General features: G+C 35.8%; 1 protein-coding gene across 1 annotated transcript; it reads left to right on the top strand.

Moving 5' to 3' along the window:
• The first annotated feature begins 7,368 nt into the window (after positions 1-7,368).
• On the top strand, positions 7,369-23,588 carry LOC126978823 (elongation of very long chain fatty acids protein 7-like). Its single transcript, XM_050827946.1, has 6 exons — positions 7,369-7,491; positions 17,363-17,553; positions 18,559-18,639; positions 19,822-19,984; positions 21,478-21,614; positions 23,316-23,588. Exons 1-6 carry the CDS (start codon positions 7,443-7,445, stop codon positions 23,538-23,540), a joined length of 846 nt encoding a protein of 281 aa, XP_050683903.1. The 5' UTR covers positions 7,369-7,442; the 3' UTR covers positions 23,541-23,588.
• The last annotated feature ends 1,221 nt before the right edge of the window (positions 23,589-24,809 follow it).

The following is a 24,809-nucleotide window of genomic DNA, read 5'->3' as shown; positions in this document are numbered from 1 at the left end:
AAGGGAAACAGACCTAGCCCCAAGGGTAGGATGCAAAAAAGGAACGCATCCTATCCCAATCTGCTGACTTGTAGTGCCAAACGCGGCGGGTCGCTGGCGGTCTGCGACGTTGGCGTCGGAATGGCACTACACTCCTGACCAGGCAATGGTCGGACGTTCTGAGAGGGGCGTCAACAAAGACCTGGTAACCATCGGAATGTGTAGTCAGAAGAAGATCTAATAAGGACGGCATGTTGCCGCGTTGGCGACTCAACCAATTGGGACAGACCATACGCCAATGCAAAATTAGGCACAGATCGCCTTGCGTAGTCTGTGGTACGTGATCCAAGCCCGTTGAAATCACCCAAGACTACGATTTCAGCGGAGGGGATCTGTGCAAGCACGTCGTCAATTGCCGCTTGAACGCAGCCCATGAGATGATCGGTTTCTGCGTTACCACTATGGGACCTGTAGACACACGCATAGATACCGATGCGGTCCTCTAAATCTACGCGGAGCCAGAGAGTAGACAGGTCCCTACCCTCAAAATTGCCGAGACGGCGACAGCAGATATCCTCCCTAACGTACACACATACCCCAGCATGAGGAAAAAAATTGTGCTCAATTTTGTACCCGGGGTACGTTAAATATGACGTATCGCTAGGTCGAGATATCTGCGTCTCCGTAAGGAAACACAAGGCCGGCTGCGGCGTCTCAAGGTGGTGGTGGACGGCGTTTAAATTGGAGTGAATTCCCCTGATATTGCAAAAGTCCACGTTGAGCGTGGAGCGGGGTGCCGTGGTGTTACTGCCTCGTTTGTTCTCGGTCATGCGCGGTTCTATGCCCACCCCAGAATACGAAGGGCAGCCCGAGCGAGAGTGCTCGGGGAGGGATTCTCCGGCTCTGGTAGAGCCGGTTCCCTCCTGGGGTAATATCTTTTTACGGACCGCTCTCATATTTTGTTGGGGGGAGGGGGGGGGGGGGGGATGGCCTCCGGTCCTTGACACTAACCTATGCGAAACATAGCGGCATTAGGCCGCTACTTCACGCCGGTATTCTGTGCGAGTGTGGTAATTAACCCGGACGAGTCTGGCCCGATTGTGCTGACGTCATAAGACGGCAGCGTGACTCTCCCACTTCTAAAAAGCCCTTAGTCGCCTCTTACAACACCCATGGGCCTGGGACTTCCCTATTCTTTTTACGCCCCGGGGAAAGTACAGGGCAGGCCTTTTATTCGCGATAAAAATTAACTTATGTCCTTTCTCAAGCTCTTGTCTATATCTGTACTAAATTTCATCAAAATCGGTTCAGTGACTTAGGCGTGAAAGCATAACAATCAAACTTACATTCACATTTAGAATATTAGTAGGGATTCTGTCATGCCTTATAAAGATAAAGATATTATTTATTATCAAAACTGACGTTGGTTGGGACGTTCTCTGATTTACTGAAAACATTATTCGAGTGCATTCCCGGGATCTTATATCGAATGTAAGGAGTCCAACGAAGGGTTCCTTTATACAGAATGTGTGAACAATACACATTCCTCAGAATAACACAGTAGGATTCTATTATAAATTTTTAAGTATTTACAACTGACGTAAGCAGTGTTTTCTTTTTTTTTTTTTATTATTATTAAAATACTATTCGTATAAAACATTTCATATCAGTTTCTACTTGCCAAGTATATTGTTAATTGTTAACCTAAGTCCCTACTATTAGTATAAATGTGTATGTAAGTTTGTTTGTTACTCTTTCACGCTTAAACCACTGAACCGATTTTGATGAAATTTAGTACAGAGATAGAATAGAGCTTGGAAAAGTATGTAGAGTACTTTTTATTGCGAACAAATAAAGGGATTGAGGTGGAAGATGGAAGTTTTTATGGAAGTTTCGTCATTTTCGAAAATGACACCATAAAACTTTGCATTCAGGCATTTGATAAGAAGTTATTTATAAGTATTTGATCAAGCATTTTTAAAACTACTTAATAGTATTAAAGAGACTATCCACATTGACAAAGGATATCCGCTGTATCGTACGTGGAAAGGCGGCCCAGCAGCGGAAAGAGCAGTTTGTATGTTTGTAAAGTATCCCAAAATATAAAACAATCTGCCCAATGTAACTATTCCACGCGGAAAAAGTCCCGGGTAAAAAATAGTTTAATATATTCCTGTGTTTTAAAATAAATAAAAATTTAGGAATATCATTAGGATTATCACACAAATACAAACAACAATAGATCAATATTAATTGAAGATTTTATTATTTTGAGGTCAAATCAAATCAAATCGAAATTGATTTATTATGCTTCAGAATAGATTGATTAACGAGATGTAGAAAGAAACTAATTGCCACTCCTTTAAATAAATATTCCCCTACATTATTTTCGAAATTACTTTAATGTCAGAACGCCAGTAATTTATATCAATTATTATTAAGTATATATTTAATAATAAAATTATTATTATGTACAGTGGAAATTTACGGCAGTAACGAAACGAAATATGATATAATTTCTTCAGAATAGAAGGACTATTGAATTAAAAATGGCGGATGAATTCATTCACAACTTTGTAATGAAACTTGAAGAAAATTATAATGAATATTTTAAAAATCAAAGTTAGCAAGATTCCACTCGTACATGATCTGAAAAATGCTAAGCTTAATACAACCGAAAGACCTGCAAAAATCGTCCCAAATATTTACTTTTCAAATGATGCACAACGCCTTAATATTGTATCTAAACGATAAATATTTTATGAAAAAAAAAAAACAATTAATAACGTTTTACGAGTATTTATATTAACCGGGACAAAAATATTAAAATTTTTGAATATTTTAGTTAATTTTTTTGTGCAACTTAACTCAGATTCGGCCAAACCGAGTTCAGTGTCATTCACAATAATTATTGTAGCAGGAGTTCCCCTTATCATTTTGTGTTTGGAATTAAATATTCCAAACGATTCGCAAAGAAAATTTATTGAATTAGGCGTTACATTGCGGAAATCCATAATTATACAAATGATTTAAGTTTTCTTTAGTGTTAATTCCGTTAGCGTTAATACTAAGAGACTAAGAGTCTCGTGCCAGATTTTGGCGAGACAACACGTCCTGAGGCTGCCTCGTGTAGAGGCGAAACACATGTCGAATTGTTTTAAAGCCAATTATTGGCGGAATCAACACTAAAGAAAACTTAAATCATTTGTATGATTCGCAAAGAAATAAGTTAAATTAGGTAATACGATATAATATTATCATACATACTAAATATGATATTTGTTATTTAAAGCAAAAAAAAAAATCATCAGATCATGATTAAGTATATATATTTATTAAACTTTCAACAGAGTTTTTTGTACTAAATATTATAGCTACTAATAATAATAAGTATGAGATCTGGTTTTACAGTAATGTTCATTTTAACCACAATTTATTCACATTTTAAGGCTGATCTGTATGGGCCAGGGTGTCATTCCTCGTGTGCAACGGCGGCATGGACGGCTGGTTGAAGTTACCAAGAGCAGCTTTCGACAACGACCAGAACTTACGTGTTCCGGTCGGGTAACTGAAAAGCTGCTCGCCGATTTTGACGACGTGCTTAGACTTCGCACGGGCGATTTGCCGCTTAAAAAATCTGGAGACACGGTTATATTTCCTCTTAAGAACTTTGCAGTTCGGATCCTTTGTGCCCAGCGCCGCAACCCAAGTTCGATACGCCTGTTTCTTGCAGTCAGATGCTACTAATAATAATAAGTATGAGATCTTTTTTACAGTAATGTTGATTTTAACCATAATTTATTCACATTTTAAGGCTGATCTGATTTATATTATTTAAGCATACATTTATTACATTTAATTTTACTAAAGACCAATCTCATTATTCAGTGTCACACACTCAAACATACACATGTTTTTACTTTATTTATTTTTTACTTTCTTTTATATTTAGTATAAATAAATTTGTAGTTATTTAATTAAATTGTTATTTTTAGAGTATCTCCAAAATTTGCAATAGTAATGCCAAATGATGACTGCCAAGTTAAATGGCTTATTGTTAGTTATAGCTCTATTTGATCCCACGATATAGTCTCCGACTAGTGTGGCGATCAATGACGTTCTATGTCATTGGTGGCGATTTATTGATAATCACAATGTAGTCATACACATTATAAGCTTGTAAAATACTTAAAATTATTGTATTAATGACAATGCGCATGTAAAAAGATAGATTTAATTAAATTATTCTTATTTTTTTAAAGCTTGAATGAAGATAAGCAAACTAGTGCGATTCTGAATATAATATAATTAAAATATAAAATATAATATAATATTTTTTAAATAAAAAACAATAGTTTTACTATGTACACTTTGCCATCAATATTTTTCAGATACAACTAATTTTGGTTCGAATTTTTCATAGTTCTAGGTCGATGAAACATTAAATGGCCATTTTTATATCTTCAATGGATAATAAAAAGCCTTATAATTGTTCATGATATTAATAATAACATGAACTCCAACAAAAATAGAGAGTTTGAAGTAAATTTAAAATATTTGAGTGATTAATTACGTGTTTATTTAATTTCCAGCTGATAATAAAAAAAGCAATATAAAGTCTGAGAAAAAGATATTCAACTATGATTAGACGAACACAAAAAATATGTGTCAATATCAAAGAAAAGTTCAGATGAAGACCCACTTTTAAATCTCGAAAGCACAATAATTCATTCGCCTTCTGATCACTTTTCAATTTAATATTAAGAAATGCTCAATCATTATCACCCAGTGTCACACAATTCATGCGGCGATTTGAGTTAGAATAATTTCAGCGTGTAAGGACAGGCCTTGCTAAAAACGTAGTAAGTAGTTCATGCTAATAAACAACGGCCACTTAGGTATTGCACTTTGGTATTTAGGCTTGTCAATAGTTTCGTGCAGTAGTAGGGTAGTGTAATCTGACTTTGTTCTGCTAAATTTACTACACTACAACTACAAAACACCAGCGGTCCTATTCTCGTAATTTCAAAATCGTTGAAGTTAATTTTTAGTCTCATCCAAGTTTTCATTTAGATTGGTATTCTCCTATCATTTCTCTACAACGTTAAATGAATCTGAGTCGCGCGTCACCGACATTTGAACGACAAGCTCGCTAAAACTTACCAATATTGTTCTAAGAAAACTAAAATATTTCAACTACTATTAATAGGGTTATCGATGCTGTATTAGCGCGTGCGTAGGAAAACATATTGTATTAAAAATTAAAAAAACAGCTATGGCAAAACAATAAACAGACATTTGTGAGATTCTAGGATCTTTTCCAGGAATTCCTAGTGCTAAAGTTGCGTTACTGTCCTCTCGGCGTTTGTAGAATGAAATATGATTTTTGTTACACCGAGAACTATGATGCGATGGTCGTTGACTACTGATGAAGTATTATTTTTAATGCGTATTGCGTTCGACTCGGTGCTCGGTGATAAATTTAGTTATCAACTGGTACAAGAGTCAATTGGCATTAGATTAGCTAATCAGATACCAATGCGTCTGTTGTCTATAGGTATTTCTCTTCTTCCTACAGAAACTGTCTGCACAACAAAATAACAAAGAAAATAAACAATTGCTTTTTTCTTGCCGATTTTAACTGAACCAGTGTCAATATTTGGCAAACTAAGCAACTTCCAATAAATGATTTTCTATCTTGTTACGAGAATACGCATCGTGCAATTTCCCTAAATTGGAGCGTAACTTCATCACATTGGAAACTGAACCGTAACGAGACGTAAATATTATGTAATCTTTTAATAAAAAATAATTTGTGCCAGTGAATGCAACACGATGATTCTTCTTCATTTGTTAAACATATTTATTACACAGATTACATTTAGAAATATTTTTTAACAATTTTGTATTGAAATGTTTATGGTTATAATATTATAGTGATAGTGTCGACAGAATGATTTATCATAAGTAACAAAAAATATTATGTAAGAAACAATAATTACGTCATAAAAATAACACATGTTAATAAACTTGATAGATTTGGTAAATAGTGGTTTTTCGCATGTTGAATTGTACCTTCTTGCTTTAATGTATGTAGGTCTATATAATTATTGAAACTCAAAGGGAGTCATGTAAGGGAGTCATGTTTATGTTTAGAAAAATAGCATAGTTATTTGATTCGATTAAGAAATTAATGAACAGAATTGACAATTTAACGCTGAAAAATCATGTAAATTGAAAGAGTTGTTTCTTAAATATTCTAGCTTGACATTATGATTTCGTTTCAGCCGATGGCGTCTTGTACGACATAAATAAAGTTGTAAATATAAATAAAGTTTGATCATAGTTGGCAAAACTTAGTTTTATTCAAATCAAAGTCAATAATTCAATCGCAATGATGATTGTCCAAAACAAACTGTTCTTTGCACAAGATGCTGGCTAGATTATTACTTAAATGGCGTCTATTTCGCCCGTGAAGCAGTAATGTGTAAGCATTATTGTGTTTTGTTCTGAAGAGCGGCGTAGCTAGTACAATTATTACTGGGTAAATGAGACTTAACATCTTACGTTTCAGAATTTTTGCATATTTAAACAATCCTGAGCGGTACTGCATTTAAATGGGCAGGGTGTATCAAACTAGTTGCAGATGCTTTATCATTATTGTTAGTCATTGGAAATACATCGAAGTATTACCTCTTTCTAACACCTTTATTTACTTCACTTGGATTCGATCTGAGTGATTTTGGTGATAAGTTTGTTTTTTTTTTTTATAAATCTAAATATAGATAATTTAATAATCAATGTTAAACATTGCCTAAAAATGATAATAGGCAAAACGTACTTACTAAGCTTAGGTGCCGCGGAAGAATATGCAAGACGTTTACCATCAAAATCACTCCTTAGCATTTCCGAATCTGCAGAAAGTAATGGCAGTAATATTGGCAGTAGATGTGAGTGCTTATGTACACTGTAAGAGGGATTAAATAAAGCTATACCACATTCAAAAGTTTCGTGTACTATTTGAAATGCCGTATTGACACCAGCAAGTTGAATCCATGGTATTATTCTATAAACCAGCCTAGCAAAACTCTCTCAGAAAAAAGCGATTCACTCGACTGTATGAAACGTGCAGTCATAGATAGATTAACAGATGACGTCTATAATCTTGTAAAAAACTGTTCGCTCTCAAACTCAGTCGCCAATCGCCATACTGTAATTACTACTATTTTAAATTTATATCAAATTACTGCACGTTTCATACTCATTCATAGACGCAAAAGTCAAAGGAATGAACAATGTTGAAATGGTAATTAATTCTGAACGAATTAATTAACAATGAATTAAAGGTATAGAATATTAAAATGTTTAATCAAAATACGTTTACTATAGAAGAGTCTACCGAAGTGGTAAGACCGTAAACATTATTTGAAATTATTATTGTGAGTAATATTTGACTCAGCATCATGGATACGATTATGAGTACTTATAATTATCTCATCTACGATTTGGCAAGTAAGTTTTATTTACAATTTGAATTTTTCTCTATCATAAACTACATAAGATGTCTCATTAATTGGTGGTTCATACACATCACATTTGATATCTTATTACTAATTAATATTATGAAAGTGTGTACTTTTGCGTGTTGCTGTTAGTTAAATAAATTTAATGTATTTTTAGTGTTGCGCCTTTCATTTTCTTTGCAAAATGGTGAACAGTATAACTTATGATATTCATAAGTTTCATTCCTTTGACCTAAATGAATAGTGTAAAATTTTTATCCGACGTCAAAATAAAGGAGGTTATGAAGGCATGTAATTTATTATTTGTTATCGCAGAACTCCGTTGTTTGTGGACAAAATCAAAAATAAGCTCAAAAACTACTGCACCGATTTTTACGTTGTTTTCACCAATGGATAGTGTACTTTACTGCGATTGGTGTACTTATTTGCAAATATTTGTTGGGGGTGTCGGCAGAAAAATAAGCCATCTGGGAGCTTTCTACGAAAACGCTGTACGAAAACGAGCCCTTCGAGATATAACAAAATAATGTATGGTTGAATTGTGAATTTTATATAGGTCTACAGAATAGTCCGTGGCATATTATGTCTATCTCTTAGGGAAAACATACTATATCTATTTTAATACCATAAAAAATTGACAATTATAAAGCGGTAATGTAAGAGTTGCTTACACGTATATCTTATACCTTTAAACGAGCAATTCTTGTATGTATGTAATTTATATAATCTGAATCTCGGAAGCAGCTCCAACGATTTTAATGAAATTTAGTATACAGATAGTTTCGGGGGCGAGAAATCGATTTTGTTAGGTTTTAATTAAAAAAAATGTAGTTTTATCCATGTTTTAATGAGAAACAGCGACAATAACATTAGAATACAAAGGTAAATTTCGCCAGTATATACAAGACTATAATAGCTCAGATGGGACATTGGGTGATCCGGAAAGCAGAAGACCCCGGTTTGAATCCAGATGTCCTATTAGTTTTTTTTTTGTTTTTGTATATTCTTAAAAAATATCGTCCGGATATTGATATAAAATCATTCAGAAATACGATTTTATTTCATTAATTTTGATTACAAATTTCTGATGGCTTTAGACAACATTATTCCCGAATATTTACATCATTTTTTTAAATGTCAGAGCAGCGTTTGTCGGGTCAAATTCAAATTCAAATATTTTTATTCAAAATGTGACATCACTTATCGAAAATTAAAAACTACCACCCATTCCAAAAAGAATCCCTCAGACCTGAGAAGAACGGGCGCAACAAACTCAGCGGGATTTTATACATACTCGAGAAAAGATGCATCACGATTATATAATGATATCTCACTATATAGTTCATATAGCTTTTGTCTGCTCCTATGAATCCCAGCTGTTGCCCAATCATTAAATGACAAGAGACCACAAATCAGGTGGTCTTAGAAGTAAATATAGAAGCAAACTCTGTTTTAATTATATTAAATAACATATCATTCATTTCATTGGGATTCATATTATATTCGAATAAATCCAAATTTGAGAGTTTAACTGACACATTACCTCTATATTTCTCCATTCGCCTATAATTTACAGGAACAATCGTAAACTTTTAATTTTAGTACATTTATTGACCTCAATATTAAAAGAGGTCTGAACAAAGTAGTCTGAACTCAGTTTGTTTATTATAGCCTGAGAAATGGGTTTATAATTGGAAAATATGTTACCAATACAGCTTTTGGAGGTGCCGGTTACTCTAGTAGGCTCTAAGAAAATATTGGTTAAATCATATGATTTGAACAAAGATCTGAATCTAATACTGGTGGTGGATTCTTCTAATAAATTAATATTAAAATCACCACATTTCGTGATATACTTCTACGACTTCCATAATTTTAATAAAACCTCCTCCAATACACTTTCAAATAATTCATATACTGCATCTGGGGGTCTGTATATACTAACAACAATGGCGCGCTCGAGCTCTGCACAGGCTATTTCAATGGTACGTTCAACAGAGAGGCCTACAATATCTTCACTTTCTTTGAATTTTAAATAATTTATTTGCAAGTATAAGAGATACGTGTAGCCTTTTCTCTGCTAAACACACTTTTCACCTGATGACCACTGAAGTTAAAGATGAGCTTATAATATTTTCTGAGCCATTGCTCTGTTAAACATAAAATATGTATATCTTTATGATTCAGTTCGGTCAGCTAGTTAATGAATAAAGAATACCAGGTTGCTAATAGTACTAACGCTGAATCTCAAGAGCGCACTTAGACTGTGCTCAGACTTTACTTACGTAAAACATAGCTGAGTATAAGCTTAGCATTATCTTTGATTTCGTTTTATAGTCATTTGACAGCTGAAATTATTTTATTTATTTATTTAAGAATAACTCAACTTAACATTAACAATTGATTTGCACTTACATACTAATTCTAGGTTGGTTATTCTAATTAGGTGCATTCTGCATTTTAATTATTAAGAAATTACGTAACTTAGTAATAAATCTTAAATGTAAAAACTATACAATGTAAATAATTATAATGTGGTAAGTGTGGAATTACAAAAAATAAAAGTAAGAATTAATAAGTCATTAACAATCTAATACAAACTATTATCTACCGTGCCCTATTATCTACTACTATTATCTAATGCCCTGTGCTGCCTCGGGGCGTAAAAAGAATAGGGTAGTCCCAGGTCCAAGGGTGTCGTAAGAGGCGACTACGGGCTTTTTGAAAGTGGGAGAGTCACGCTGCTGTCTTATGACGTCAGCACAATCGGGCCAGACTCGTCCGGGTTACTTACCACACTCGCACAGAATACCGGCGTGAAGTAGCGGCCTAGTGCCGCTATGTTTCGCATAGGTTAGTGTCGAGGACCAGAGGCCATTCCCCCCGTCCTTTCCCCCCCCCCCAACAAAATATGAGAGCGGTCCTAAAAAATAAATTACCCCAGGAGGGAACCGGCTCTTGTAGAGCCGGAGAATCCCTCCCCGAGCATTCGCGCTCGGGCTGCCCCTCGTATTCTGGGGAGGGCACAGTACCGCGTATGTCACAGGACAAACAGGGCAGCAACACCACGGCACCCCGCTCCACGCTTAATGTGGACTTTTGTAACATCCGGGGAATTCACTCCAACTTAAACGCCGTCCACCACCACCTTGAGACGGCGCAGCCGGCCTTGTGTTTCCTTACGGAGACGCAGATATCTCGACCTAGCGATACGTCATATTTAACATACCCCGGGTACAAAATTGAGCATAATTTCATGCCTCATGCCGGGGTATGTGTGTACGTTAGGGAGGATATCTGCTGTCGCCGTCTCGGCAATTTTGAGGGTAGGGGCCTGTCTACTCTCTGGCTCCGCGTAGATTTAGAGGACCGCGTCCGCATCTATGCGTGTGTCTACAGGTCCCATAGTGGTAACGCAGAAACGGATCACCTCATGGGCTGCGTTCAAGCGGCATTTGATGACGTGCTTGCTCAGATCCCCTCCGCTGAAATCGTAGTCTTGGGTGATTTCAACGGGCACAATGCCGAATGGCTTGGATCACGTACCACAGACTACGCAGGGCGATCTGTGCATAATTTTGCATTGGCGTATGGTCTGTCCCAATTGGTTGAGTCGCCGACGCGGCTCCCGGATGTGGATAGCCACATGCCGTCCTTATTAGATCTTCTGCTGACTACACATCCCGATGGTTACCAGGTCTCTGTCGACGCCCCTCTCGGAACTTCCGACCATTGCCTGGTCAGGAGTGTAGTGCCTATCCGACGCCAACGTCGCAGACCACCAGCGACCCGCCGCGTTTGGCACTACAAGTCAGCAGATTGGGATAGGATGCGTTCCTTTTTTGCATCCTACCCTTGGGGCAGGGTTTGTTTCCTTTCAGATGATCCTAGTGCCTGCGCCGTTGCAGTAGCCGATGTGATACTGCAGGGCATGGATATTTTTATACCAAGCTCTGTAGTACCGATCGGTGGCAGATCACAGCCCTGGTTCGATGCGTCAGTTAAAGCAGCATCTGACTGCAAAAAACAGGCGTATCGAACTTGGGTTGCGGCGCTGGGCTCAAAGGATCCGAACTGCAAAGTTCTGAAGAGGAAATATAACCGTGCCTCCAGATTTTTTAAGCGGCAAATCGCCCGTGCGAAATCGAAGCACGTCGTCAAAATTGGCCGAGCAGCTTTCCAGTTACCCGACCGGAACACGCAAGTTCTGGTCGTTGTCGAAAGCTGCTCTTGGTAACTTCAACCAGCCGTCCATGCCGCCGTTGCACATGAGGAATGACACCCTGGCCCATACGGCAAAAGAGAAAGCCGATCTCCTGTGCACTCTTTTTTCCTCCAACTCGACTCTTGACGACAACGGAAAAACACCGCCGACCATCCCGCGGTGTCAGAGCTCCATGCCTGAAGTACAGTTCCGACAGAAAACTGTTAGGCGAGCTCTGTTTTCGTTGGACGTCAGGAAGTCGAGCGGGCCGGATGGCATTTCTCCAATCGTTCTTAGAACGTGTGCCCCTGAGTTGACGCCGGTGCTAACGCGTTTATTCCGGCACTCTTATTCAAAAGGCGTAGTCCCTGATTCATGGAAGTCAGCCCTTGTCCATCCGATCCCAAAAAAAGGAGACAGTTCGGATCCGGCAAACTACAGGCCTATTGCTTTTACCTCCCTACTCTCCAAAATTATGGAGAGCATAATTAACCGCCAGCTCTTGGTATACCTTGAGGGTCACCGGTTGATCAACGACCGGCAGTACGGCTTTCGCCATGGTCGGTCGACTTCTGGTATACCTAACACACAGATGGGCGGCGGCTATTGAAAGCAAGGGGGAAGGCCTGGCAGTTGGTCTGGATATAGCGAAGGCCTTTGATCGTGTATGGCACAAGGCGCTCCTCGCAAAACTTCCATCATTTGGGCTTCCCGAGAGCTTATGCAAGTGGACCTCCAGCTTCCTCACTGGGCGCAGCATACAAGTCGTTATCGACGGTTATTGCTCGAATCCCAAGCCCGTGAACGCTGGAGTGCCCCAAGGCTGTGTGCTATCTCCCACGCTGTTTCTTCTGCATATCAATGATATGTTGGACACCGCCAACATGCATTGCTATGCAGACGACAGCACTGGTGATGCCGTATACACGGGCCATGCAGGTCTCTCTCGGGAAAACGTCGACCAGTGCCGGGTGAAACTTGTGTCTTCTATCGAGTCGTCTCTCGAGAAGGTCGCGGAATGGGGTAAGTTGAACCTTGTCCAATTTAACCCCCAGAAGACTCAAGTTTGCGCGTTTACCACTAAAAAAACCCCATTTGCCGTATCACCGCTCTTCGAGAACACTTGCCTTAAAGCCTCGCCTAGTATCGGAATAAATCTGGGTCTCGAAATCTCGAGCAATTGCCAATTCCGTGGCCATCTGGAGGGCAAAACCAAACTGGCTTCAAAGAAACTGGGCGTCATAAATAGAGCACGGCAATACTTCAAGCCGGCCCACATTCTAGCGCTCTACAAAGCGCAGGTCCGGCCTCACATGGAGTATTGCTGTCATCTCTGGTCTGGCGCACCCCACTATCAGCTCGATCCATATGACCGCGTGCAACGCAGAGCAGCTCGAATTGTCGGGGACCCAGTACTCTGTGAACGGCTGGATCACTTGGCGTTGCGTAGAGACGTCGCTTCATTGTGTGTCTTCTACCGCATTTATCAATCTGTTCAACCTGATTCCTGCCGCCGAATTTCACCTTCGCACGACACGCCACAAGTTACGATATCATCCCCACCATCTGGATGTGTGGCGGTCCTCCACAGTGCGGTTTTCAAGGAGCTTTCTTCCTCGTACCACGAAGCTGTGGAATGAGCTTCCTTGTGCGGTGTTTCCGGGACGATACGACATGGGTACCTTCAAGAAAAGCGCGTACACCTTCCTTAAAGGCCGGCAACGCTCTTGTGATTCCTCTGGTGTTGCAGGAGAGTGTGAGCGGCGGTGATCACTTAACACCAGGTGACCCGTACGCTCGTTTGTCCTCCTATTCCATAAAAAAAAAAAAAAATACCGTGGTCGTTATTTTTTCTAAAACTTTATTTCTAAATGACTTAAACGTGTCGTGAAAAATGTCAACGTCATGATCGTTGATATCATTGAATGTTGTAGATATTCTATTATAAGGACCGTATTGTTTCACATTCGTTCTAGAGTAATTATTTGAAATATTTTATCATGCTGAGGTTAGGCTAAAACAGTCCAACGCAAAAGTAAAGTTTGAGTTTTATCACACTCAGCTAAGTTTAACCTAGGTAAACTCTGAGCAAATTCTAAATAGGATCTATAAATTTCAACCTAAAAGAGTCCATGTCGTAATTTTTATGCTTATACTAAAGTATATTTTTTTTGTTAGTTTTTAATAAAACTGGGTATCTTTAGCAAACGTATTTTTTTAAATTCCTCTTATAACAATTCTAATTATTAGAAAGATAAAAAATTCTTGATAGAAAAAATAATGATTAGCGATCTAGCAAACGGAAGAAGCCTTACTTTTTCCGTTAGTGCAAACAACCCAATTATTAAAGTTTTAATTTAGTATGACTTATACTGCATTATACAAAAAAATCCGTTTATTCTTTTTGCCCTTGAAAACAAATTGGAATACAATATCAACAGTTATGTAAAACATAATTAATACGAAAATAATGTATTGTCATCGTGACTTATAAACATATTCTTCCTTATTGGTAGGTCAAATGTGTGACCGATGGTCTAGCCGAATTATAATATGTATAATTTATGTAGAACGTTTGGTATTCTAAAAATACTTATGAATCAACATGACGAAAATGATATTATATAACAGCTGGTATGTTAGAATTCAAAATGTTGTCATTTTAATTGTTTCAGACAAGGTTTAATTGTTATTATCTATTAATACACTGGGTAATATCAATTTCACAAGGAGGCTCCTTTGCACAGGAAGCCGGCTAGATTATGGGTACCACAACGTCGCCTACTTCTGCCGTGAAGCAGTTATGTGCAAACATTACTGTGTTTCAGTCTGAAGGGCGCCATAGCTAGTGAAATTACTGGGCAAATGAGACTAAACATATGTCTCAAGGTAACAAGCGCAATTGTAGTACCGCTCAGAATTTTTCGGTTTTTCAAAAATCGTGAGCGGCACTACATTGTAATGGGTAGGGCGTATCAATTACCATCAGCTGAACGTCCTGCTCGTCTCGTCCCTTATTTTCATAAAAAAACTTACTATATTATATGGACGTAATTCCAGAAAAACATTCCAAATCACAATCATGTCGAAATTAGGTTAAGAACACAAAACTGGTCATATTAACGGACTGACAAAAAATGGCAGCCCTACTGTCACTCTTTAAATAACATCATGACTTAGTATCCCAACCCACAAGTATGGAATACACTAATATTTAATAAACTTTGAACAATTTGAATTCCTTAAAATGTGATGTTTGTGGCTTGGAACGTTTTTCAGGAACTACGCCCATATTTTACTAGCTGACCCGACAGACGCTGTTGTGACAAAAGAAAAAATAAATGATGTGAGAATTCGGGGATAATGTTGTCTAAAGCCATAGAAAACATGTAATCAATGTTATGAGTTAAAAATGAAACAATAACGTATTTTTGAATGATTTTGTAATATGCAGTAATAAAATGATAAGAATTAATATCGTATTTGTGTAAACAGCTTTTACATCACCCCTTTACAATTGCCTATTTTTTAAAGTGGAATAGAAGATTTTACTAAAATGCATAGAGTATATGAACTTTAAGAGATTGAAATATTACGCCGTCGCGGACTTTTATGTCAACCTATTTAAGATACACAATTTCACCATAAATTATTTTACTATCATTATATCTCAATTTTTTTAGACAGCGTTGTTATATATACAAAATCTACAGAGAAACTAAGCAAATATACTGAAACCTTCCTCGAGAAACATACTGTCTATTGGTGAGAAAAGGATGAAAATCGGTGCAGTAGTTTTTGACCTAATCGCGAACAGACACACAGACAGAGGCGGTGGAGGACTTTGTTTTATAATATGTAGTAATTTTTGATTAAAACAATGGTCTTTTAAATTACTAACTGAACTTAAGACTTTGTCAGTCCACATAAAAATCAATAGAGACCTGTGGAAGACTTGGACTTGGGAGAGGCAAAGGCAAGGAACAGGCTTGTTCAAACATTATTATGTTTCGGTTTTAAGAGAGCCGCGGCCGTAGCGAGTGAAATTACTTTACATTTATATTCATTATCTTGTTTTTACATAGATAAGTTTAATTAAATGTAGGAAGTAAGATTCGACTGTAATAAAAAGTATAGGTAATAAATCAAGTTAAAAATATTTTATCTCGTAGTTAAATTGCATTACACTTGAAGAATGTCATTTTTTCATACAGCTCGTTCGGAAGGCAGTTTTCCTTAGAGAAGAACGAGCAAGAAACACTAAGGTTGTTCTTTTCAAAACAGACTGGTATTAAGAGTTCTTATTTTCAATTAAATTTACAGATCATTACAATAACAATATATGCAAAGTGATGCAAAAAAATACTCAAACGTCAAATACTAAATGCCTTACACGAGTAAGCCAAAAAAAATTTAAATTAATAAGTAAAAACATATTACAGTTATTATAGTTATTGAGTACATACATATAGTACAATATAGTACATGCATCAATCCACACATACCGTTAATAAAATAAAGGCATTATGCGAGCATTTCATTAGCTATTAAAAATATATAACATCTTTAATAAAAAAAAAAGAATTTAAGGAAATAAAAAAAACATGAACCAGATTTCCCGGTCAGCTCCAGCGACCACAAGTAGCGCCCGTTCACGAGCATGACGCATGGACCAACCATCGCCTCCCTCGACCATATTTTAGGGAAGTGAACGAGAAGTGAGCGAGCATGACGATGCCTATCACGAGAACTCTACCAAATAACAAAAGATAATATTCATCAACATATAGCGATACTCACTGAAATGCCTTTACTCACAATTTGACCATTCTGTTTAATAATAACAGACATCATTATTGATTCTATTTATAGACTATTTCAGTGACAGCTATATTTTAATTTATTGTGGTAACATTGATATCTTCGTAGATATATTTCAAAATACACAAAAACTTTCGTTGATTTTATATTATTAAAAGTGCTATTATCACTTAATTCTTTATCTTAAAGGTGAATTTAAATTTTGATAAATGCCAATGTTGTTTATCTATAAAATATGTATTGTGTATGTCGAAATTGTTACAAAGACTCTCCATCTTAAAAATAAAGTATTTTCTACATGTCTACCAGTTTTACCAGTGGGAGGCAACTTTGCACAGGATGCCGGCTAGATTATGGGTACCACAACGGTGCCTATGTTTACCGTAAAGCAGTAATGTGTAAACATTATCGTGTTTCTGAAGGGCACCATAGCTAGTAAAATTACTGGGCAAATGAGACTTAACCATCTTATGTCTCAAGGTGACGAGCGCAATTGTAGCGCCGCTCAGAATTTTCTGCTATTTCAAGAATCCTGAGTGATACTGCAGGGCGTATCAATTACCATCAGCAGCACCATCATCATCAGAACGTCCAGATCATCTTGTCCCTTATTTTATAAAAAAAATATTTAATATTTTTTATAATCCAGTTAATATTTTATAAATTGATCTATTTTTTTTTTCAATTGAGTGGTTTCTTCTGTTTTGGTATGTATTATTGAGTAATGCAACTAATATTATGGTCTTAAAACCATATTCATCATAAAAAAATAATCTCTCAAATTAAGCTAAGTTATATTTTTCTGAAAACATTTAAATAATCACGTTTGTTTCAGGTCCAGTGACAAAAGATTGGTTCCTCTTGTCAAGTCCATGGCCGGTACTTTCAATAGTATTATTTTATAATTTCTTCTGCAAAAAACTTGGACCCTATCTAATGTCAGACAAGGAACCGTTTGAGCTAAAACTTGTGATAAAATTGTACAATTTATTTCAAGTTCTCATCAGCTTGTATCTAGTTTATGAGGTAAATTATTTAGTTTGTCTATATAGTGCATATAAAATGATCAATTCCAAGTCGAGCATTGAAAAGCTGTTCATTGAATGCTCATCTTCAATATGCTTGATGACTGATATAGAAAAACTATTCAATGCTGTTCAGAATTATTGACAGTTTCCAAAACAATATGTCAATAATTGGTGTCAAACAAAATGGTGAATTCAAAGTCCAGCATAGAAAAGCTGTCCATTATATGCTCGTTTTGAATATGCTTGATGACTGATTTAGAAAAACCATTCGATGCTATTCGGAAGTATTGACATTTGCAAAACAATATTGAAGTTCTGCAGAAATTAAAAGTTTTTAAAAAAAAATACATGTCTATACAAAACAAGCTCACCCGACAGACGTTGTTACGCCCAAAGTACAGAAATATGATGAATTTATAAATTTGATATCAAGCCATCGAATATGTGCAATTAATGAAAAATCAAAATCGTATTTCCAAATATAATATATCTATGATAATTCATTATTAATCGAGATATTGGGTTTTGAGATGTCCGTTTGTAAAGATGAACATTTACATAAATTTTAATATAAGCGATGTTTCTTATCAAATAATAAAAATAACACACACTAATCATTCATTTGCGTGCGTTCCATAAAAAATGACAATGCGTATGTTACTGGTAACTATTTTAATTTAATTTAATTTTTTCGATATAGAGGCCTTTTTAACTTACTTAAAATTCATTCCTCACCATTCTTATCTCACCTCTTCATCCTCCACCTAAAAATATCTTAGCAAATAAGCTTTATGAATCTTAGATTATGTCTATTTCCATGGTTAAAGGTAATCCTTTAGTCATTGTGGGCTAGGACAGACAATTATGTAGGATTGTCAAATAATTTGAATCCAGCATTTGGCATATCAGCCATTGCAATGGCGAACCTGTGGGCCGAGGCATCTTTATGGAACTAAAATATATTTTTAATACTTTGAATATTTATAACAACATTTTTTTCCAGGGAACAAAATATGTAACTGAATCAGATTATAACTGGTTTTGTCAAGCACCTGATCCTTACGAGATTCCTAGAGCTTCAATGGTAATATTATTTCTTTATTGTTCCCATATTTTCACTTCTTAGTACATTGGACAACAACCAGTTACTTGTGGGAGGCTCCTTTGCACAGGAAGCGGGCTAGATTATGGATTAATGAGTAAACATTTCTGTGTTTCGTTCTGAAGGGTGCCGTAACTAGTGAAATTACTGGGCAAATGAGACTTAACATCTTATGTCTCAAGGAGACGAGCGCAATTGTGGTGCCGCTCAGAATTTTTGGGTTTTTCAAGAATCCTGACCGGCACTGCATTGTAATGGGTAGGGCGTATCAATTACCATCAGCTGAACGTCCTGCTCGTCTCGTCCCTTATTTTCATAAAAAAACATAAACAACCGATATTGTTTTATTAACCATAAATGTTCAATGGGCACAAAAGGGTTTCTTTTGGGATGAATTCAAGAGCAACAGAAATTAAAAGAATATTTTCTATGTGCTAAGATGGATGGTTGGTCGGGCCGTACGGACTGATTAAAATGAGAAGAAGATTAACTTAATTTTAATGCGTCAGATTTTCAGAGCGGCTTTCTATGTAAATCCAGAATTCTTCATTTTAAAAAATAATAACATTTTAAATATAAAAAAAAATGCCATTTTCAACCTTTTCTAATTAGTCACGTGTCAGAAAAAGACAGGCCAGTTCAATATTCTGAAATCGAGTGTTATATTTTGAATTTCTTAATTTCACATTTTAAATTTTTTTATATTTTAGTCATGGTTTTTAATATAAAACATATAAAAGCTCCCGACAAGACACTAGTATTTTTCTTCTAATCCTATATTACTTTCACATTTTTAAAATGCTTTTGAGAAAATTAACATTGTTTGATCTATTCACCTTACGTTTCAAATTTTAAAGATCTCCATGATGCTTAAATATTTTAATTTTATTTTCTTAATTTTGATTAAAATATATTATCATATTAAAATTACTTTATACACTTTTATAGTTAGCAATTTTAGATAAGTTAGATATTTAGTTATTTTACTGGTACATCATTTTTGGAATAATTTTTTATTTCAAACAAATAAGTCCTACATTTATTATAATAACAACAAAGTTAAGGTGAAGACACACAAGAGATATCGCCGTTTTCTCAAGTGATATCGAACAATATTTATAAAAGAATAATTTTCTTTATTTACCTATTTAACAATTATTTCAGATAGCGAGATCAGTATACATCTACTTTATTTTGAAAATCATAGAATTATTAGATACAGTATTCTTCGTCATGAGAAAATCCTACAGGCAGGTTTCTCCTCTTCATTTACACCATCACAGTTTAATGCCATTAGCGTCGTGGATTGGAGCCAAGTATGTAGCAGGTATACTTTTATAAATTATAATATTATTAGATAGATATTTGCGGTTTGAGTTTATTAATTTTCCTGATGGAATGACCCTGGTGGCTTGGGCACGCGGAAGGGCGATGGTGTGGGACTCGACATGCGCCGACACTCTGGCTTCTTTTCATGTCCAAGTTACGTCAGTTGGTGCTGGGGCTGCTGCTTCGACTGCTGAAGAAAGCAAACGTCGCAAGTATGTCAGTCTCAGTAAGTCTTACACCTTTGTGTCGTTTGGTGTCGAGACGCTTGGCCCGTGGGGTCCAAGGTCTCAATAGGGCTTCTGGCAACCCAAACGCTGGCAGCTCTTTCGGTCAACAGATCATCCTAACTATACAACGTGGAAATGCTGCCTGTATTCTTGGTACACTTCCCCTTAACGATATTTTTAATTTAATGTAATTATAGTTTTGTAAACATAGTTATAAGATTTGTTTTGTTTGAATAAATATTAATTATATTTTATCCTAGAAGTGAGGGTTATCACTTTAAAATATAACAGTTTTATTAAATATTACTATTAGTAGTTTCGAGAAATATGTAATATATGTTCAATTTATTGCTAGAATATAATGAACCTAGACGCGTCAATACCGGCCGCGCAAGCTTGTGCCTTGCTAACTAAATAGTCTTGGCCTGTGTCAACGTGCCTCAATTTCGAGAAATAGGACACAATAAGGGCTGTCTTTCACTCGGACCAGTTAAGCCATCGTGATGTCCGTAAGCAACCAAACTAGACACCATAAAAACACCAGAGTCATGAGGCGTCCGAGCTGGTCGCGCCACCAAATTAGTTGCGCAACCAAACGGACACCAAGTCAGTAACTCTCTATATAGAGCTGTATAAATTTTGTTGGTATCGGCGACTGGTTGCGCCACCGTTGTGTCCCGGTGTAATATAGCCCTAAACGGTGAATGAATGTGCGCTGCCCTTTCGCCGTGGATGTTGGTTTCGATTTGCGTGCCTAATCTTATTGCTTATGTAACTGTTTGCATTATTTATACTAAAAGTAGCTCCAGCAAAATGACAAAGCCAGCCATTTAGATTTTCAAGGCTTCGGATGGCCCAGTGTGCCTTATTTTTATGAAAATAAGGGACGAGTCAAGCAGGACGTTCAGCTGTTGGTAATTGATACGCCCAGCCCATTACAATGCAGTGCCGCAGGATCCTGAAAATCCCAAAAATTATGAGTGGTACTACAATTGCGCTCGTCACCTTGAGACAAGTTGTCAAGTCTCATTTGCCCAGTAATTTCACTGGCGCCCTTCATAAAGAAACACAGTAATGCTTACACATTACTGCTTCAAGGCGGAAAAAGGCGCCGAAATAGGTGCCTAGCAAGTTCACTCGAATACTGAGGCTTTCTGCGAGGTAGGCCTCTCATGCGTCGCACATCAAGGCTGCCTCGCTTAAACTGTGCGCTCTGAGTGTACACTTCTTTTGACTTTTGTATATATTATTTTATTGTTTTCAGGTGGTCAATGTGTTTTGGTTGGATATATTAATAGTTTTGTGCACGCAATCATGTATAGCTATTATTTAGTATCTGGATTAGGACCCGAATACCGTAAATACCTGTGGTGGAAGAAGTATGTCACACTAATACAATTGGTATGTATGAGAGAATTAAATATACATATATATATGAAAACCAGCAGCAAAGATCTGTGTGACCTGATCTCTATCGTTAAATGACATAATAGTTCTATTTCATTCATTATTAACATTAAATAATATAACATAGCAGACGGTAATCACTGGTTAGCTCTGCACAGGGTTTCTTAGTGAGCCATCCAGGGGAATTTAATACATAAAAGTTTCCACTTTGTTTCTGGTTTTGAGACTGAAACTGTAAATTTATATTAGGCATGAAGAACAATATATATAGTTATGCTTAAAAATAAATAAATGAAAATGAAATGGAAATAATACACCTGCCACAAACTAAGACATCCTGGTGAAAGACAAGATATCATTTAAATGATGAGGCATTTGGATATATTCTGGAACTTTCTTCCACTTTTAAGGCCGCTATTCTAAGAAATCACCAAAATAGCACATTATTGATACATTTTTCACTGTCTAGTGCCAAAAAAAACAATAAATTACCCCTTTATTTTACAGTTGGATCCATGCTAATTATTCAATCTAGATAAAAATTGTACGAAAATTTATAAATTATACATCAAAAGTATTTAACATGACATAGTTTTGTAAAGAAAATTGTATTATGTTTGTAATATATTAAAAATATATATATATAGCCCTAACCAAAATATGGCATGAGTTTTTGTGCGTGTTATTTCTAGGTTTAAAGATTGAGTGATTCCTCTGGTGTCACAAGATTGTGCGTGCGGGGTGATCACTTATCATCAGTTGACTCGTTAGCTCATTCATTGTTCTTCTCTTTCTTAACAGAACAGCAAAGCATGTTAAGCATGCACCTCTGGTATTGATAATGTCAATACCTACTTCTCGTGTCCCATACAACATTACTAACACAGCCATGTTGATGATCTGAGTGTAATCGATCTTTTCTGGCGTTTGTTAATTTTTTACATTAGTTATTTTTTTTGGTTTTTTCGTCCATTATTATGACAGGCAATGGGTTCTTTGTTGTTATTTCTACAAATGTAGAATAGCACGAAGAATAAAAAAAGTATTGTGTGGTTTTATGAAACCCCAGTAAAAGTGAAACTTTTTTCACATTATAGACATTTAACTAAAAATTTTTCCATTAAGGGTATAAAAATCGCTTTATCAATCTTAATTTTATACTTGGAAAATTGGAATGATAATGGGAAATAATAAAAGTAGTAAGTCTCCAACTAAAATTTTTAGTGAACTCTGTGTCTCTTAGCCCTGGTTTAAAATATTGATTGAAAAGGATTAAAAATGATGAAATTTGAATACTTTCAATTCTTTTTCATGTATATATAGATATAGTTTACATGTAGTGACTGATTCCCAATACTTTTCAATCAATATTTTTAATCTGGGAGAGTACGACATACATAATACTTCACAATTATTTAGATTATATACACATATTAAAAAACTGGAAAGGGTTTCATTCAATAGTCTATACACTACACGGTCAGCTGCTGCGAACTATAGGCACCGCCCGACCGTCATGCGACATCCAACACATAGACGAAAAAGTTTGAGACGATGTAATAAAAGTTTCACTTTAATAATTTTAAGGATTTGTTTTGTTACGCCAAAGAAGTATCACTTCTTGCGTGCATACATTATAAACACATACTTTATTTTATATTATATTGTGTAGTAATTACACATTTTTTTTTTCAGATACAATTTGCAATGCTCACTGTTCATAGCATAATCAGCCTTTTCTTCCCATGTGGCTACCATTTCGCATTCAAATTATTAACGATTGCGTATGGTTATCTGTTTATAAAATGGTTTGGAAAGTTCTATTATACCAATTATATTAAAACTAAGAAACCACAAAAACATGGATCATCACAAAACGGATTGAAAAACGGTTCTTATAAGCAGCAAAAAATGAAGTAGGATTATTCCTAAAGAATGTGATAATAAATTATTTATTCACAATAATAATGATTGTTTTAATTTATCGACATTATTCACTCTATAGCTTCGCGTTACATTCATTAAAACTCAAAGTGAAGGTATTTGTTTGAGATGTCAAATTAACAGCTAAGGTCAACTGAGGGAAATGCTTCAAAGAGGCAAATGCTTATTTTTGCCATTTTTTTCTTCTTTTTTTCTTTTGCAATTAGAATAACAATGTTTATAATATGGTATATATACCCGAAAAAATTTTTTAAGATTAGATGCGTCTCTTTGTTGCCGCTAATCTAAAATATGTATTGATGACTTAGTGCTATTAGTTTAACACAAATAGGCTTTAGTAAAATAATATGCGAACTGATATTGACAGAGCGAGAAGATAGGTGTATATAAACTATAAGGTTAAAAGTGGACCGCGTCTAAAAGAAACTACTTCAGGCAATGATATTATAGTATTAAAAGAGGTAGATATGTCACTAGCGGGCCGAAAATCAATCCTCTAAATTGAGTCAATTGGTTCCTTTGGTCGTAGTCACTCTCTCGATACGAAAACGGTACACACGCGTTTGTTGTTGACAGAATTTCTTACAATTTGATATAGGTACAATCCACTAATTACGAAAGTAAAAAAAAATATATAGTAAAAAAAATACATAGTATTACATACCACAGTTAAGAAATCATGAATTACCACATTTTATTTTATTTCATTATTTATCTAACAAAATAAATATGTTGCCATGACAACGCCGATCGCTGCCAAGCCGATCATAGATTAACGTACAGAAATGACAAAATGTTGATGCTGTCTGTTGCGGGATGATCGAGGTAGAATATTTTAGGAAATGATGTAAAAAAGTCATTGTTGCAGTGAATGTAATAATTTTTAATAAACAAGTGCTTATAAAGGTAGCTGAACTATCAAACTACTAAAACAAGTTTTAGGGTAGGTAGCGGATGTAGACAGTGAGTGCTATTTGTTTACGTAGGAGTTTTTTCAGTATAACCCTTGCTAACTGCAGAAGAATCAATGGATCATTTTCTTCTTCTCCCATTACCTTATTGTAATACACCCTCAACAAAAAGACTGTCATAAATAATATAAGATACAAAAAATAATAATTGTAATCTTAAAACTTTTTGGGAGCAGGTGTTAGTAAAATTGTAAAAATACTTACTGTAGATACCTTTCGGTTTTGTTTTGGTGTCTGTATGTTTTTTATTATTTTATATATAAATTATTACCAT

The sequence above is a fragment of the Leptidea sinapis genome, chromosome 1 (genome assembly GCF_905404315.1).
Source record: "Leptidea sinapis chromosome 1, ilLepSina1.1, whole genome shotgun sequence".
Lineage (NCBI taxonomy): Eukaryota > Metazoa > Arthropoda > Insecta > Lepidoptera > Pieridae > Leptidea > Leptidea sinapis.
Note: the sequence above shows the minus strand (reverse complement) of the source record. Positions and strands in the feature narration are given on the sequence as shown.

Bases quoted from the DNA above. Each gene is read 5' to 3' on its own strand.
- LOC126978823 (XM_050827946.1), top strand. From the start codon at position 7,443: ATGGATACGATTATGAGTACTTATAATTATCTCATCTACGATTTGGCA. The intron at 19,985-21,477 runs GTATACTTTTAT...TATTGTTTTCAG, and splicing joins TGGAGCCAAGTATGTAGCAG to GTGGTCAATGTGTTTTGGTT. The intron at 21,615-23,315 runs GTATGTATGAGA...TTTTTTTTTCAG, and splicing joins ATGTCACACTAATACAATTG to ATACAATTTGCAATGCTCAC.